The 19,629-nt window shown below is 43.7% G+C and overlaps 1 protein-coding gene across 2 annotated transcripts in view; it reads right to left on the bottom strand.

Annotated features, from left to right (window-relative positions):
* Positions 1-19,629, bottom strand: part of GLRA1 (glycine receptor alpha 1) — a 93,641-nt gene that overhangs the window by 26,353 nt on the left and 47,659 nt on the right. For both annotated transcript variants that reach the window (XM_072145541.1, XM_072145542.1), the window contains exons 2-3: positions 9,413-9,543; positions 9,143-9,210 (exon numbers count right to left, since the gene is read on the bottom strand). In XM_072145541.1, the coding sequence (XP_072001642.1) occupies positions 9,143-9,210; positions 9,413-9,543 (199 nt within the window). The remainder of the gene's footprint in view (positions 1-9,142; positions 9,211-9,412; positions 9,544-19,629) is intronic.

Here is a 19,629-nt window from a genome sequence, read left to right as displayed (position 1 = left end):
TTCTTCAGCAGCCCCTCATATACATGAATACCAAGACATAAGGTTCTTCAGCCGCCGCTCACACACATGAATACCAAGACATAAGGTTCTTCAGCCGCCCCTCATATACATAAATACCAAGACCTAAGGTTCTTCAGCCGCCCCTCATATACATGAATACCAAGTCATAAGGTTCTTCAGCCGCCCCTCATATACATGAATACCAAGACCTAAGGTTCTTCAGCCGCCCCTCGTATACATGAATACCAAGACATAAGGTTCTTCAGCAGCCCCTCATATACATGAATACCAAGACATAAGGTTCTTCAGCCGCCGCTCACACACATGAATACCAAGACATAAGGTTCTTCAGCCGCCCCTCATATACATGAATACCAAGACCTAAGGTTCTTCAGCTGCTCCTCATATACATGAATACCAAGCCCTAAGGTTCTTCAGCCGACCCTCATATACATGAATACCAAGACCTAAGGTTCTTCAGCCGCCCCTCATATACATGAATACCAAGCCCTAAGGTTCTTCAGCCGCTCCTCATGAATACCAAGACCTAAGGTTCTTCAGCCGCCCCTCATATACATAAATACCAAGACCTAAGGTTCTTCAGCCGCCCCTCATATACATAAATACCAAGACCTAAGGTTCTTCAGCCGCCCCTCATATACATGAATACCAAGACATAAGGTTCTTCAGCCGCCCCTCATATACATGAATACCAAGACCTAAGGTTCTTCAGCCGCCCCTCATATACATGAATACCAAGACTTAAGGTTCTTCAGCCGCCCCTCATATACATAAATACCAAGACCTAAGGTTCTTCAGCCGCCCCTCATATACATGAATACCAAGACCTAAGGTTCTTCAGCCGCCCCTCATATACATGAATACCAAGACCTAAGGTTCTTCAGCCGCCCCTCATATACATGAATACCAAGACCTAAGGTTCTTCAGCCGCCCCTCATATACATGAATACCAAGACCTAAGGTTCTTCAGCCGCCCCTCATATACATGAATACCAAGACCTAAGGTTCTTCAGCCGCCCCTCATATACATGAATACCAAGACCTAAGGTTCTTCAGCCGCTCCTCATATACATGAATACCAAGCCCTAAGGTTCTTCAGCCTGCCCATCAGGTCGAAACACCGCTGTCTATTGTACAGCTGGGAGTCTGTTCCTTCTGGGAGATATACTGGTTTGGTTTTAATCCCGCATCATGTCATAAGGCCTCTTGTGGGTCATGCTTGATGTCAAGGGAGCTGCCTTATGAGGTAACTAAAAGAGGCGTGGTTTTTGTTACCCGATCCTGGAAAACTTTGCATATTTTCCCAGAATCCCCCTAGTGGAGCATCCATGGCTATAAGACTCCACATGCCTACACAGGGGCCTTAATTGGCTCTTACTTCCCAATCGATTAACCAGTCATTCTTACACGCAACACGTTTTGTAGTCTCCAACTAGGAATAGACCTGTCATTTTGGAGTTACCTTGAGCAACCCTTGTAGCCAACACAATGGGGCTCATTTACTAAGGGTCCGAATGCCGCACTTTCGTCTGGTTTCCCGAATATGACGGATTCAGAAAAAACGCAGAATTTAAAAAATAATTTGTGTCGCAAGATCAGCACTCACATGCACCGGGAAGAAGGTGAACTCCAGCGGACCTCTGCGCAGCAGCGACACCTGCTGGATATCGGGCGCACAGACCTTAGTGAATCCCGGCAGATCGGGTAAGTAAATGTGCCCCATTGTGTGTCACGGGTGCCCCAGTGAGCCATGTCCCAGGCGCACCCATGTACCTCTGTGTTCCCCCTGGACCCTCTACGCTGGAGAACTCACCTCTCCTGGCTCCAGCGGCGGTCTATGTGGCTTCCGCGGTCCGGTGCGCATGCCCCCGTCTCCTAGGGCAGACCCCGGATTGGACTTTGCATCCCTGCCCTGATCCGGAGCCTGGACCTGACCACGAGGCTGACTCCTGCCAAGGTATCTCAACCTTGGCTGCCACTGCGGGCTGGTCACACCTGTGGAACAACCGGGCGGTACCCTGCCGCAGCAAGACCATCCCGCTTTGCGGCGGGCTCTGCCGAAGATCAGGTGCCACTTAGACTCCGGTCCAAGGTGTCGGCTAGTACCACCTCCCGCGGTGATCCAGAGGATCCACTGATACCGAATCCGGACATTGTGGGCTTAATCATAGTGACTCTACAACTTCCCTTTCTTCCTGCTTTGAAGACATCAACCTCTAGAACTGACTACTCAACGTCTTATACATCCAAGCCCCGGGCAGGAGACAATATAACATAAGCCCATTGCAATTTACAAAAGCAGAAGAACCAGAAAGCAACATCTCACCGTGCAAGCAAAAGCTGGAGGAGTCTAGAGGACCCCTCGCGGGGCAGAAACTAAAGCACTGAGAGGATTTTTTCCTCTGTTTCCTTCTCTTCTGCTGCATTGCCGGGATGACATTACAGTAGAATAATTAGCGCCATCGCTCATTCATGGGGCAGGTTTACTACATGATGAATATTTCTGGTACAACGAGAAGATATAAAGTGTCCTCCAAAGTTTCCAGCTCTTTAATCAAACTTTTCTTTTTCAGAACTTTTTATTGCTGCACATAATGATAATGAATGGCGCCGTGTCGTGTTTGTTCCTGTTCTTTTTGTAGACACCCAGCGGGGGACATCTACAACTCTTTTATGGTGCGTACATGGAGCTGCCTCGTGCGGCCGTATACGGGTTTGGACATTTCTTGAGTAAATTTGTAGGATGGAAGTTCATTAATTTAAAATATGTAATGCCTGTATCTAGGAGAGCAGATAGACTTCCAGTGACTTCATTCTCTCACCGCTCCCTGGTGACCGGGGCTGTAGGGCTAATGACATCCCACTGTGTACTCACTGCTAGATAAATGACCCTTCCCTCTCATAGGGGGCACACTGAGACCCTGCAAATCAAAGGACCAGAGGACCCATAGATAAAATGTCTCCAGACAGACCCTGGTGTTATAGCTACTGGACTCTATTTACCTGCTAGGGAGTCCGTTCTGTGTTCTGACTTCTGTGTACTTGTCAGAGCTTAAGGATAATACACACAGTAATGCCACAGTACAGGGATCCCTTTACTGTGACATCACTGTGTGTATTATACCTGTACTGTGACATCACTGTGTGTATTATCCCTGTACTGTGACACCACTGTGTGTATTATCTCTGTACTGTGACATCACTGTGTGTATTGTATTATCCCTGTAGCGTGACATCACTGCGTGTATTATCCCTGTACCGTGACATCACTGTGTGTATCATCCCCACACTGTGACATCACTGCGTGTATTATCCCTGTACTGTGACATCACTGTGTGTATTATCTCTGTACCGTGACATCACTGTGTGTATTATCTATGTACTGTGACATCACTGTGTGTATTATCCCTGTACTGTGACATCACTGTGTGTATTATCTCTGTACTGTGACATCACTGTGTCTATTATCTCTGTACTGTGACATCACTGTGTGTATTATCCCCGTACTGTGACATCTCGGTGTGTATTATCCCTGTACTGTGACATCCCTGTGTGTATTATCCCTGTACTGTGACATCATTGTTTGTATTATCTCTGTACTGTGACATCACTGTGTGTATTATCCCTGTACTGTGACATCACTGTGTGTATTATCCTGTACTGTAACAACACTGTGACATCACTGTGTGTATTATCTGTGTACTGTGACATCACTGTGTGTATTATCCCTGTACTGTGACATCACTGTGTGTATTATCCCTGTACTGTGACATTACTGTGTGTATTATCTCTGTACTGTGACATCACTGTGTGTATTATCCTTGTACTGTGACATCACTGTGTGTATTGTCCCTGTACTGTGACATCACTGTGTGTATTATCCTGTACTGTGACATCACTGTGTGTATTATTCCTGTACTGTGACATCACTGTGTGTATTATCCCTGTACTGTGACATCACTGTGTGTATTATCTCTGTACTGTGACATCACTGTGTGTATTATCTCTGTACTGTGACATCACTGTGTGTATTATCCCTGTACTGTGACATCACTGTGTGTATTATCCCTGTACTGTGACATCACTGTGTGTATTATCCCTGTACTGTGACATCACTGTGTGTATTATCTCTGTACTGTGACATCACTGTGTGTATTATCCCTGTACTGTGACACAACTGTGTGTATTATTCCTGTACTGTGACATCACTGCGTGTATTATCCCTGTACTGTGACATCACTGTGTGTATTATCCCCGTACTGTGACACCACTGCGTGTATTATCCCTGTACTGTGACATCACTGTGTGTATTATCTCTGTACCGTGACTGTGACATCACTGTGTGTATTATCCCTGTACTGTGACATCATTGTTTGTATTATCTCTGTACTGTGACATCACTGTGTGTATTATCTCTGTACTGTGACATCACTGTGTGTATTATCCCTGTACTGTGACATCACTGTGTGTATTATCCCCGTACTGTGACATCACTATGTGTATTATCCCTGTACTGTGACATCACTGTGTGTATTATCTCTGTACTGTGACATCACTGTGTGTATTATCCCTGTACTGTGATATCACTGTGTGTATTATCCCTGTACTGTGACATCACTGTGCATATTATCCCTGCACTGTGACATCACTGTGTGTATTATCCCTGTACTGTGACATCACTGTGTGTATTATCCCTGTACTGTGATATCACTGTGTGTATTATCCCTGTACTGTGACATCACTGTGCATATTATCCCTGCACTGTGACATCACTGTGCGTATTATCCCTGTACTGTGACATCACTGTGTGTATTATCCCTGTACTGTGACATCACTGTGTATATTATCTCTGTGCTGTGACATCACTGCGTGTATTATCCCTGTACTGTGACATCACTGTGTGTATTATCCCTGTACTGTGACACCACTGTGTGTATTATCCCTGTACTGTGACAACACTGTGTGTATTATCCCTGTACTGTGACATCACTGTGTGTATTATCCCTGTACTGTGACATCACTCTGTGTATTATCCCCGTACTGTGACATCTCGGTGTGTATTATCCCTGTACTGTGACATCACTGTGTGTATTATCTCTGTACAGTGACATCACTGTGTGTATTATCCTTGTACTGTGACATCACTGTGTGTATTATCCCTGTACTGTGACATCACTGTGTGTATTATCTCTGTACTGTGACATAACTGTGTGTATTATCCTTGTACTGTGACATCACTGTGTTTATTATCTGTGTACTGTGACATCACTATGTGTATTATCCCTGTACTGTGACATCACTGTGTGTATTATCTCTGTACTGTGACATCACTGTGTATTATCTGTGTACTGTGACATCACTGTGTGTATTATCTCTGTACTGTGACATCACTGTGTGCATTATCCCTGTACTGTGACATCACTGTGTGTATTATCCCTGTACTGTGACATCACTGTGTGTAGTATCCCTGTACTGTGACATCACTGTGTGTATTATCTCTGTACTGTGACATCACTGTGTGTATTATCCCTGTACTGTGACATAACTGTGTGTATTATCTCTGTACTGTGACATCACAATGTGTATTTTCCTTGTACTGTGACATCACTGTGTGTATTATCTCTGTACTGTGACATCACAATGTGTATTTTCCTTGTACTGTGACATCACTGTGTGTATTATCCCTGTACTGTGACATCACAATGTGTATTTTCCTTGTACTGTGACATCACTGTGTGTATTATCCCTGTACTGTGACATCACAATGTGTATTTTCCTTGTACTGTGACATCACTATGTGTAGTATTCCTCTGATGTTGGCATACAGTTTATATTACTCTTACACTATGACATCTTTGTAAGCTTCAAAATTCAGACGTTACACCAGCCTGCAGAGTATGTCATTACATGACTTAGACCTGCTAAATAAGAACAAAACCCCTAAATTAACTTCTCAGATCCCAAAACCAAACTAAGCAAAGGCCCCTGGTAAAAAACAAATACATTTGTCAGAGCTAATTATAATTGTATGTAAACGAGGACCATGATGCTGCCCTGGTGTAGCATAACTGTAGATTAAACCTGTTTTTTTCTAGAGTTCTCCTTTAAGGGAACGTTTAGGATGCAGCGCCCCGAGGTAATCAACACCAAATGTACCGAGGGCCCCGGTGTCCACATCTCTGAACGGCAGAAGTTATATATCGCCCACAGATGAGGAATGACTCAGAAAGCAGATTGATTTTTGCCTCAGTTTCATAAACTTTCCATTTTTTAATAACTCTTGTCCCAGAGTGTTGGCTCCAGAACAGATTGTTCATTTTGTTCCTTTCACAGAATATCAATAACGTTGATTTCAGACTGACATCCAGTGAATTTTCCCATGTGGGACAGAATAAGACTCCTCTCATGGCTTCAACCAAGGATAGTCTGTGTATTGCTTTCCAGTAATTTCTTGTGATCCCCCCAGTCCCTACATCTCTAGTTATGGGATGGAAACATATGCAGCTCTATATGTTCAGCTCAATGGATATTTAAGGGGCAGATGGTCACCGTGCCCTACGTCCTTCCCCCAAACTTCTCCTGTACAGGGATAACGTAAGGGAACCAGGGGCGTGAGCCCCAGGGCCCCCACCAGTGATCAGGAGGATGACCAGGACACTCCTCCTATAGCCTTTAAAAAGGATTCATTTCAGACAAAATATAATTCTTTGTCTGCTCATTCGTATGTGACTATGTAAATGGTTGAGATTTTTTCAAAAGTGACAACACCCGAACCCAAGAATAAGAACAAAAGGGTTGTCTCCTTCAAGTGCCCCACTACAGGTATGTTCTCTTGGCCCCTATGTCCTCGGTTATATGTAATTTAGAACGGACTATGGGGATCTGAATGAATGACAGACTCACAGATCACATTTCCTGCAGTGCGTTCTGGCTGAATAGACGCTCCATAAACTCTCAGGTCTTATCTTACATGGGACTGCTGGTCGACGGCGAGTTAGATTCACTACCTCAATCAATCGGCATTTCCAGAGCGCAGTGCGTGATAGCACCGTAATGAAGTGTCTCCGCAGCCCATGAGACCAGTTATCTGTGCGAGGGAGAGTCCTGCCGCTCCACTGAGCTCCTCACACCAGATAGCCAGGAGGGAGGAGAGACGCATCATTCAGGAGGCTGCTATGTTAGCAGAAATCTGGCAATACCATATGTGGATGTGACGTAGATCTGAAGAAGATACACTACAATGATCAGAATTCAGCGTGTCCGCTGGCACAGGTAAACCATGAACATCCTAGGACTTTGTTCATAGACTTCATAAAAAACATCCAAAAAGACATCCAAAAAAATCCACATCCACGTCTTTATCTCCCTGAGGCTATTAGCTTTGTAGCTTTGTTGCATTCTTTTTTCCACCTCTCTATTACCGTATTTTTCAGACTATAAGGCGCACCGGATTATAAGGCACACCATCAGTAAATGCCTGCTAAAACCTCTAGGTTCATATATAAGGCGCACCGGATTATAAGGCGCACCTGATTATAAGGATGAATAACCAGCAGGTGGCAGACCTGTGCACAGTTCAAGGCAGCTGTTGTCTGTAAGTACGGTTCATATATAAGGCTGGTGCCACACGCACCGCTTTGTCTGCGTTTGAAAACGCAAACGCAGACAAAGCCTCGCCTACCGGGGCGGCCTGCGATCGGGAACGAGCCGCCGGTATTTTGCGTTAATTTAATGCAAAACACCGGCGGCTTGTGCCTGATCGCAGGCGTTTCCATAGAAACGACGATGCGATCGGGTCGCGGCCCGCCTTGGTAGGTAGGCCCGGCCTACGGCGCACTGGACTATAAGGCGCACCTTTGATTTCTGAGAGAATCAAAGGATTTTTTGTGCGCCTTATAGTCCGAGAAATATGGTACATACATTAGTAGGAATAATTCAACATAGTAGATACAGATTGTATCACTATTTGTTTTCCCCAGAAATAGCGCCCCCCATTACAATAGGAGGTGTCTGGTATTGCTGCTACAATCCCAGACGAGACTAAAATGCAATACCAGATACATGCCACATAAAAGGGCAGCAGGGCCGTAACTTGAGGGAGTGCAGAGGTTTCCCAAGAGGCTTAGGGGGCCCATAATGTGTGATTTTCCCATACATTAAAGTTGGGGGGTCTGGCACAGACGTTCAAATGGTCTGTGTGCAGCTCTGTCCTATTCAAATGTACAGGGCTGTGCTTGATAGGGAGTAAAGAGGCCACATTGCTTGTCCCACCACTGAAATATATTATTCCTGAAAACCCCATAATGTCATTTCGGCCTATAACTATAAGTCTGTCTATGGTTGTCCATGTTACCACTTGCTATACAATGGTTGGCACACAGCAAAAACCTAGCTCCTATCCACAGGACAGTCTCTTGACTGGGGGCTGACCAATGGGACGGCCAATTAGTGTTGGCCGGACCCACCAGTACCAGAGGATCATTCAATGGGCCAATGTATTAACTCACTTGTGAGTACCAGGGACAACCCAATTTGGAGGCTACTAGGATCCGGTTGCCCCCGGCTCTAACCTACTACTGGGCTCCAGAGATACAGAGGCTACTCGTTTCTATTTCCTAAGCGTTGATGAGGATGAACCCTCAGAATAATTTTATCTGGTGGCCCCAAGTAACCTCAGTCTGACATTAGCCCCCGTGATCACAAAAACAGGTCTCATAAGTTTGTTATTTGAATGGAGCATCAATCAATGGATATCACAATTTACACTACTCAACCACCTCCATCATTTCTCAAATAGATTCAGTAGGGCACAGGACCCCTGTTCTTGTGATCGGTGGTGCTACCCCCAACAATCTTAACACTCATCCTATGGCCGGGAAACACTTGCATGAACTTATGGGTAGATGAATGCTTGGAATCCCATCTATGGAGTTTCATGATTCCTGTTTCATGCCGCCCCCCTAAGGTCTTGGGTCGGGAAGTTTAGAGTTCTCCATCCTGGAAAACTTAACTGCATATTTCCCCTAAAGTCTTGTAAACATTAACCATTAGATCTGTCCAATGGGTTCACATGATATATATATAGGTATCATCCATTTATAGACAATAAGTCATGGTTTACCATAGTGGTTTCTGCAATGGAGCCAAAGCTGTTGATGAAGATGTTGCAGCTGACGTTCACTGGAGGACCTGTTGTGAGAAGGAGAATTTACTTGGTGTAAAAGCACATAATGCAGACTGATACATCATTGTAAAGTTATCCTCTCAGCGACCAGCACTGGGTGTGACCTCTACTTGCTATGGATCACAATTGTAGGACCTCACTTGTCCTCTACGCAAGCATCTCCTTAATCCATGCCCATAGTTGATCAAGCTACAAGAGAAGAGTTACCTTTAAAGTTTGGTCGAATTCTGGCATCATAACCCGAAATCTTCCCCATTAACTTATCCAGGAAATCAGAGGGAGACATCAGTTTGGCAGAAGTGCGGGCAGATGCACCAACCTCTTTGGAAGCTGCAAGGCTACGAAAGAAAAGAAACATTAATTGGTTACCTGGGGATTGGTTGACCCACTATTAGTCTACCTACATAAATGCTATGACAGTCATGAAGAAGAACCTTGTGTCACCTGCTATGTGTTACACCAAAGCCTTCGCCAGACCCCTTTTTACAATAATGGTATATCCTCAAGATTTCAGTAAAGACTTGACTCTGTGGGGCAGATTTACTTACCCGGTCCATTCGCGATCCAGCGGCGCGTTCTCTGCGCTGGATTCGGGTCTGGCCGGGATTTATTAAGGCAGTTCCTCCGATGTCCACCAGCTGCTGCGCTGAAGTTCTCCGGAACGCACTGGAATACACCGAGCCGGGCTGAGTGAAGATAAGTGCAAGCTCCGCGACATTTTTTTTTTTTTCCGAATCCGCCGGGTTTTCGTTCAGCCACGCCCCCCGATTTCCGTCGCGTGCATGCCAGCGCCAATGCGCCACAATCCGATCGTGTGCGACAAAATCCCAGGGCAATTCAGGGGAAATCGGCGCAGAACGGAAATATTCGGGTAACACGTCGGGAAAACGCAAATCGGGCCCTTAGTAAATGACCCCCTGTGTCTTATCGGTCTTCTGGTTATAAGGATTGAAAGCCCGGCTGGAAGAGTTGAGGATTGAGATGAGCTTCAGCCAATCAGTAGACTCTTTGGACCACAGGACATCACTTGTAATGTAACAGAAGGTGATGTCCCATGGTCTGAGGAGGACTCTGTTTGGCTGAAGAAGGTCCTCTAACTGGTGGCACTTCCAACTGAGCTGAAGAATGGAAGATTGGTGCAGAGTCAGATATGCCCACAAGAGTACCAGAAGATCCCCAGGTGGGCCCGGTCACTAACCTAATACTGGACCTGGAGATACATCAGGAAACCCTAATTTAGAGGCTAGTTAGGCCTGTTTCCTATGGGATGATGAAGGGTGGGCCCCCAGAATAATTTTATCTGAAGAAACCCAATCTGATTACTGGACTGGGCAGTGCCATTACAGAGCAGGGTATGTAGATTTTCTTTTTTTGTTGATGTTTTGCGCCCCTGCCCGACTGCTGCCATATTTCCATGATCCAGATGATGCCTCAGGACTCCCTATACCCATAATTGTATACATGTATATTTATAACAAAGGAACTTCCACAGGGACATGGAAGAATTTATTTATAGGCCTTAAAGGGCTTCTTTTTCAGCTCATTGATATTGATGTCCCATCCATAGTTTATTACCTTTCCATAATTTACATTTTTTTGCATTATTTACCATTTTACCCATTATGTAAGTATGCAGCTACATTAGTGAGTGTACTGGTAAACCTAAATATTCCCCTGACACCTAAGCACTTGGAGTTAGGGTCCTTTATTGTACAATGTATTCACTCAACCAAGGTATAATCATGTCACAGGAAATCCCTATGGTAGAATCAAAGAGGAATCTTTCATGCTTTCCCCGGAGGGCAAAGGGCAGTGTCACTGGGGTCACTATTACATCCACTCAGGGGGCCCACCGTATAGCTACATGCAAGTATTACCCTACATCTATTTGCTAATTTCCAAAGGTTCTATGAGTAGTAGCATACTTCCTAGTCCTTGACTTGAACTGTTATGGTCTTGGAAGCCCCGTGACTACCCAACGTACCAGGAAGAGGTACGGCGCCGCCTCGCAACCACTAAGATAGATAAATCACCTGGGCCAGATGGCATACACCCCCGGGTTCTGCATGAATTATGTACGGTGATAGACAAACCGTTATTTTTAATATTTGAAGATTCACTGAGGACTGGTTATGTTCCAAAGGACTGGCGCATAGCAAATATGGTACCAATATACAAAAAGGGATCAAAAAGCGATCCTGGAAACTACAGACCTGTGAGTCTAACTGCTGTGGTGGGGAAAATATTTGAGGGGTTTATTAGAGATGCTATCCTGGAGTATCTCACTGTGCACAACCTTATAACCCAGCGTCAGCATGGGTTTATGAGAGATCGGTCCTGTCAGACTAATCTGATTGGTTTCTACGAGGAGGTAAGTTCAAGACTGGATCTGGGGGACGCTGTGGATGTTGTATATCTGGACTTTTCAAAGGCATTTGACACCGTGCCACATAAAAGGTTGGTATATAAAATGAGACTGCTGGGAATAGGAGAAAATCTGTGTATTTGGGTAAGTAATTGGCTTAGTGATAGAAAACAGAGGGTGGTCATTAATGGCACATTCTCAGATTGGGTTGATGTTACCAGTGGAGTGCCACAGGGGTCAGTATTGGGGCCACTACTTTTTAATATTTTTATTAATGACCTGGTAGTGGGTTTACACAGTCAAGTTTCAATATTTGCAGATGATACTAAGCTGTGTAAAGTAATAAATACTGAGGTCGATAGTTTCGCATTACAGAGGGATTTGTGGAAGCTTGAGGGATGGGCAGATAAATGGTTGATGAGGTTTAATGTAGATAAATGTAAAGTTATGCACTTGGGCCATGGAAACAAAAAGTATAATTATGTTCTAAACGGTCAATTACTTAGTAAAACTGAAGCTGAAAAGGACTTGGGGGTATTGGTGGATGGTAAACTTAATTTTAGTGTCCAGAGCCAGGCGGCTGCTGCTAAAGCAAATAAAATAATGGGATGTATCAAGAGAGGAATAGATACTCATGATAAAGACATAGTTTTGCCCTTATATAAATCCCTGGTCAGACCACACATGGAATATTGTGTACAGTTTTGGGCACCAGTGTATAAAAAGGATATAGTAGAGCTGGAGCGGGTGCAGAGGAGAGCAACCAGGATTATTAGGGGAATGGGGGAACTAGAATACAATGACAGATTAAAAAATTTGGGATTATTCAGTTTAGAAAAAAGACGACTGAGGGGAGACCTCATTACAATGTACAAATACCTGAACGGACAGTACAAGGATCTCTCCAAAGATCTTTTTATACCTCGGCCTGTGACCAGGACAAGGGGGCATCCTCTACGCTTAGAGGAGAGGCGATTTTACCATCACCATAGACAGGGGTCATCCTCTACACCTAGAGGAGAGGTGGTTCTACCATCACCATAGACAGGGGGCATCCTCTACACCTAGAGGAGAGGCGATTCTACCATCACCATAGACAAAGGTTCTTTACTGTAAGAGCAGTGAGACTATGGAACTCTCTGCCGCAGGAGGTTGTTATGGCCGACTCTATGTACATGTTCAAGAGAGGCCTGGATGACTTTCTGGAGAGCAAAAATATCACGGGTTATGGGGATAAAACATTTATTTAGTTCTTAAAGGTTGGATTTGATGGACTTGCGTCTCCTTCCAGCCTTATATACTATGATACTATGACAGGCTTTTGCCTTGAGTTTGCACCCTCTTATCTCAGTGAGCCAGTAATACACGACCACACAGCAGCAGGTATCAGGGATCAGCGTGATAATTGTAGATTGGGGACCAGCAGCTGTATGCTAAATACCTGTATGCACCAATAATGTATGGGTTTGGGGGCCCATCTATCTCCAGGCCCACCGGGAGAGTCATCAGTGAGCCCGTCTGTGTCTAATCCAGGGTTTTATTGATTGTCATAGTTAGAGCCTAGTCTAGCTGCAAGGCAACATGTCGGATAGATATGAAAGAGTGAAGGATCATATGAAAAATACATTATATAAAGTTATAAAATATAAAATACCCTCCCCCAGTCACAAACAATGCTAATATATTATGGAGAGCATTTAAAACTGAAAACTTGTTCTTTGACTTGGGGAAAAGGGACTTGACACAAATTTCCCCTACTATCCTTGTCTTTATAGTCCTAATCGCATAGGGCTTCCATAGGGCGAGGTAGAAATGGGTATTTCAGTACCGCAGCGTATACCTGTAGAGACAAGGTATCTGTCAGCAAGAGCCAATATTAGGGTCTATTAGGTCTCCAGCCGTTTCCTTCAGCTATTGTGAGCCAAAACAAGGAGTGGTTGAACGCACAGAACATGTGCAATCCCTACAGTGATAAAGCATAATGGAAAAGCTTGTGTAATGTCCCGGTGGACAGGTCATTACTAAAGTTAGCTCCAGATAGTCTTCTGGTTGGCTGGAGAGGGTCTGGCCAGCTCTCTCATGTCACCTTTAGGTGTCCTTTCTCCTTGAGACTGGAGTTCCCCTGATTTTACACCTTTTCAATATCATTTGCTGCCACCTTCTGCCAGAATATAGTATTAGCACCTGCAGTACAATATATTGAAGGGTTAAGATGTGATGTTGATGGTATATTGCAACCTTTGTTATCTTTTCTTCAGAATCCCAGGCTGGTGATTGGTTGGTGCCCTGGAAATCCCCAGAAGAGAAGGTTTATAACTTAATTCTCTGTCTGGATTTCTAGATCTTCCTGTTTAGTCTTTCTGCTGTTTCCTTCAGAGGGTTGGTTGCCTCTGTGCTAAATCTGCATCTCTGTGTGCTAATACTATGGAGACTCCCACCTAGGGAGCAGCGGGCCAGTCAATCACCCCACGCCACTCCACTTTTAACCCAATTTTATCTGGTTAAAGGGGGTGTGGTAAGCTGGTTAGGGGTGGGGTTAAGTGAGCCTTCGGCTAACTAAGATGAACCGGCTCACGTCGTTCACAAACAAGAGCCGGCTCTTACAGCTTGCTCGTTCGCGAACGACACATCACTACACCTTGCTCCCAAAGCAGCAAAGCCAATCTGGCTCCTACTAGCCAGTCCTCTGACGTCTGGACTCGAGTTGAGGTACTTTCCAAGTTCAATCACCATTGTATGTACACTGCCTTGTATGTGCCTGCAGGAAGGACTGCTACCTGCTGCTGTCTTGGACTGTCGTGTCCCATTTATTGAAAGACTGTGAATTACTGTTCAAGATTTCTGTCTCCAACTGTGATCCCTGTCCTGCCAATAAGATCATGGACCTCCCTTTCACCATCTTCCCAGGGATCCTTTATCACACACATACCCCCTCTTCTTGCATCTCCCTGCTGGCGTGGATGAGGCTGTTTCCCATGGTCCAAGAACCATATTCTAGCACTAGGTTTCACTACAAGCCACTCCAGTCCCTGGGAATACACCTGCCCCCCCTTCTCACTGCAATCAGGCCCTGGTGGGGTCATGTTGTTCTTACATCTGCTTTTTGTTTTTTTGTGTGTTTGTGTTGTTCAATAACTGAAGGAAATAAGTGAAGACCTAATGTGAATCGGCTCTTAATAAAAACAACTGAAGGTCATTAATTGACCACTGAAGGTCAAAAAAGGCCTTATGTGACTAAGTTCACACCTGCATAAGAAGTTCCATCAGGATTCTGGATCCATGGGTAAAAATAAGCAACACATTTTACCAGTTCCCTGCTGCTAGCAATTCCTAGTCCCCTTCCTGTCCCCTCCTAACATACAGGAAATCATTGCTCAGCCAATCGACGGGTGGATCACCACTGATTGGCTGAGTGTTCACTTCCTGTTTCCAGGAAGTAATTTTATTAATGGAATTGCGCTAAAAGCAGCATTTGTAGATTATTTTTTACTACTTTATATCATTCTGAGCTTATTTTAAAAATTGTAATTGTCGGCATAACCCATTTTTTATGTGTTTTTTATTACCTCTGCAAACTACATGGACAGGCAGAATGAACATTCTTCTTCTCCCTAACAATATAAGGGAATTACTCCTCCGCATTATTCCACATGGAATCTATGAAGAAAGTATTATACCTTAATATTCCAGGAAAATCTAATCTCAGGCCCATCTAGCGGGATGCAGGTAATATTATTTTCTATTGTTCAACATTATAAATACCGCTGTGCACATATCATAAAAAATGTATATCTGATCATGTCTGCACATTGTCAGCCACTGGGACCCCCAAGATGAAATGCAATCTGTTTTCCTGGGTCTGCATTGTTCTGCGTGCGCTGAATTCAGCTTCAAATGAAAAAAAAATAATTTTTAAAAATTTTATTTTATAACAGGATCAGTCGAAGGTATAATGAAGGTATCATATTTATAAGCTGTGACAGCCTAGATGATAGAGGCAGAAAAAGATATATATGGATAAATGTTATTTTGCATAGTGATATCATCCCTTAGACGTATACATATAGGTACATAGAGCAGGCCACGAAAATTAAGGCAAGTTGAGCCTCTTGCCTCAGGCAGCACCACCTGCAAAAGGATGGGGATGTTACTACTGGGGATGTCAATAATTTGGACAAAATAAGACAATGGGGCACATTTACTTACAAAGTCACTGGAGTTCAATAAAAGTGCATTGTCCCTCTATAATGCTATGTGCCGCAATTCACTAAGACCGTGCGCCAGAAATCACGAATCTGTCGCTTCCCCGCACTGGTCCGACAGAGTTTACCATCTTTTTTCGTGGTGCAGCTTGAACAAAGGGCGTGCGACACAATTTGAAAGTTAAATATGGCGCTCGGTCTGAAACGGTCGGACCGTCCGAGGGCACGCCCCCTAATTTGTGTCGCATGGAGGCCAGCGCAGCTACGCCACAAAAGGGTGGCGTGCGCCACAATTGCAGACACTTCTTAAATACCCGTGTAAGCCATTTAAGCCATGAAGAACGTGCGCGGTCCGACAAAAGTGCAGGGCACAACACTTAGTAAATGAGCCCCAATGTGAGCCCCAACAGATGTGGATGTGCTCCTTGTGAACTGAGAAGCTAATTTTCCCAAAGAAGTGAAAGTTCTCCAAAGTTACAAAACACTGAGCACATATAAGTCTGGAAAGCTAATAGAGTTCCGTACACAATGCTGGTTTTACTTGTGGTGGGACTCATATTCAGGGAGCGAGCGCCTCATATTAAGGCAAGCACAACCTCAATCCCATCCAGAAGTAATATATCAGGCAAGTGGGTTCTCCATGCACCATACTGACATTGGATGTGAAGAGACACTATTTTTCGCTGCCCCCCCATCTCGCTTCAGGTGGTGCCGCCTGAGGCAAGAGGCTCAACTTGCCTCATGGATGGTGCACCCCTACTTATATTCTACAGACACTCCAAACGCCTGCATAATATTCCACTCATATCTTCTAAAGACAGTAACATGTAGCAGAGTGTGATCACAGCCTCTGCCGTCTCTGTGATATGTCATATGACATATATGGAGGATCTGGGTTAGTGACACACCGCTCCCGGGATATTACATTCCGCACATTAGGGATGCGCTGGCCATAATGATCCTGCTGTATGGAGAAGATACCAGCAGGGAAGCACTAGCAGATGTTCCTACCACCCCAAGGCTTAGCCTGAATATTTCTTGACCTACATCTCATTATACATAGTACTTTTATGTCAAAACCCATTCTTTTGTATGTTACACTTATCATTATATAGTATCCATCACATTCTATTAGAATATATATATTTTATGGATCTTAGTTATAAGGAGATGTCTTAAAGGGGTTGTCTGATTTAGAAAGACCCATGTAGAGATACCCTTTTATTAAAGTAGAAGTTCATTGAGAGGACCATACATTCATGTCTCTTCTATATAACCAGATTGGGATCCCGAAAACATTGCAAGAACAGTACCACTGGCTCTCCACAGGGGAAACACAAAGTCCTATCACCGTCCATGCTGATGATGACAGAGGCTCCGGTCCCTCAATTATAATAAAGGAGATGCCAGTGCATTCCATTAGAGGGGAGGATAATTTCACCAGAGAATGTGCTGCAACTAGCTGCCCATGTGGTGCTGTACTGAGGCATCATGAGATTGATAGCAGAGCATAGAGAAAGAGATATATGTAAATCAAGATGTAATGATCAACGCAAACAGGTAGCTAAGCTGCAAGAAAATAAAAGTATTGTATACCCTGCACTTTTATTATGCTCTAACATTATTGTGGCTCATCATGTTTCGTGATGAACTTCTGAGTGAAGTCTTTTATTCACTCCAGATGGTGACCATCTAAGGGTCATGACACTGCACGGAATATACCATGCAGGTTCTCTATAGGGGGGATCCCCAAATTCCTGTCACAATTACTGCTAATGATGAGACAGGTTCCCTTATTCTATACATCAAAGAAAGAGATGTCAAAGCAGATTGTATACTACTAATCTTAATGTATTAGGAGAATATAGAAGGTTGATGATAATGCAGTCCTCCAAGCAGGCAGAGAAGGTGCTGTTTCTCGCTGCCCATGTGATGATGTCCTTAGGCATCATGGGATTGATAGCAGAGCATAGATAAATATTAATATATGAATGAGGTAGATGTCAATGCAACTTCCCTGATTGAATACCATATTCCAAGATCATAATACAGTCCTTCAATCAGGCAGAGAAGATGCTTCTCCTGATTCCAATGTGATGCTGTTCTTAGGCATCATGGGAATAATAGCAGAATCCAGAGATAATTCAATATGTAAATCAAGGACATGTGAGGGAAACTTCCCCAATTGTATACTACTTATCTTCTAAATTTATTAGGAGAATAAATGATAACTTTGTCTTCCAAGCAGAAAAGGCATCATGGGATTGATAGCACAGAATAGAGAACGAAAAATATGTTGATCAAGAAAATATCTGGGCAACTTCCCTGATTGTATTCTACTTATCTTCTAATTTTATTAGGTGATTATAAAGTTGTGCATGATAATACAGTCCTCAAGCAGTAAACGATGTTACAGTCTATAGTTGCTCATGTGGTGCTTTCCTTAGGCGTCATGGGATTGATAGCAACACATAGTGAAAGAGAAAAATGCAAATCAAAGAGATGTCAGTGCAACTTCCATTACTGTATACTACAGGCAGTCCCCGGGTCACGTACACAGGTTCTTTAGGTTTGTTCTTAAGTTGAATTTGTATGCAAGTCGGAATAGGTATATTTTATAATTATAGATCCAGACAAATTTTTTTTTGTCCCAGTGACAATTGGATTTTCCAAATTTTATGCTGTCATGGGTACAAGGACTATCAATAAAACTTCATTACAGACACCTTACAGCTGATCATTGCAGCCTGGGATTATAGTAACATCCAGAGAGCTTCACCAGAGGTCACAGTGGGCAGAGGGGTCCGTCTGTAACTAGGGGTCTTTTGTAAGTCGGGTGGCCTTAAGTCGGGGAGAATATTAAGTTTATTAGGAGAATATAGAGGGGTGGGTTATAATGCAGTCCTTAAACAGGATAGGATATTACAGTCTATAGTGGCTCAAGTGATGCTGTCCTTAGGGATCATGGGATTGATAGCAAAGTACAGGCAGTCCCCGGAATATGTATAAGATAGGTTCCATAGGTTTGTTCTTAAGTTGAATTTGTATGTGAGTCAAAACTGTATATTTTAGATTTGTAGATCCAGCCAAAAAAGTTTTTTTGCCCCAGTGACAATTGGAGTTTCAACAGTTTTTGCCATAATGGGACCAAGGATTATCAATAAACCTTCATTACAGACTCCTTACAGCTGATCACTGCAGCCTGGGAGTAAAATAAAGCATCTAGAGAGCTTCACAAGAGGTCACAGTGGGCATAGGGGTCCGTCTGTAACTAGGGGTCTTTTGTAAGTCGGGTGTCCTTAAGTCGGGGAGAATATTAAGATTATTAGGAGAATATAGAGGGTTGGGTTATAATACAGTCCTTAAGCAGAGTCGGATGTTACAGTCTATAGTTGATCACGTGATGCTGTCCTTGGGGATCATGGGATTGATAGCAAAGTACAGGCAGTCCCCGGAATATGTATAAGATAGGTTCCATAGGTTTGTTTTTAAGTTGAATTTGTATGTGAGTCAAAACTGTATATTTTATAATTGTAGATCCAGACAAAAAAAAATTTTGGCCCCAGTGACAATTGTAGTTTCAACATTTTTTGCCATAATGGGACCAAGGATTATCCATAAAACTTCATTACAGACACCTTACAGCTGATCATTGCAGTCTAGGAGTAAAGTAAAGGTTTCAGAGAGCTTCACCAGAGATCACAGGGGCAGAAGGGTCCGTCTTTAACTAGGGGTCATGTGTAAGTCGGTTGGGTTATAATACAGTCATAAGAGGGTTGGGTTATAATACAGTCATAAAGCAGGATAGGGTGTTACTGTCTATAGTTTGTCATGTGATGCTGTCCTTAGGGATCATG

This window comes from Engystomops pustulosus, chromosome 4 (genome assembly GCF_040894005.1).
Source record: "Engystomops pustulosus chromosome 4, aEngPut4.maternal, whole genome shotgun sequence".
In the NCBI taxonomy this organism is placed as follows: domain Eukaryota; kingdom Metazoa; phylum Chordata; class Amphibia; order Anura; family Leptodactylidae; genus Engystomops; species Engystomops pustulosus.
This window is presented reverse-complemented; position numbering and strand designations above follow the sequence as displayed.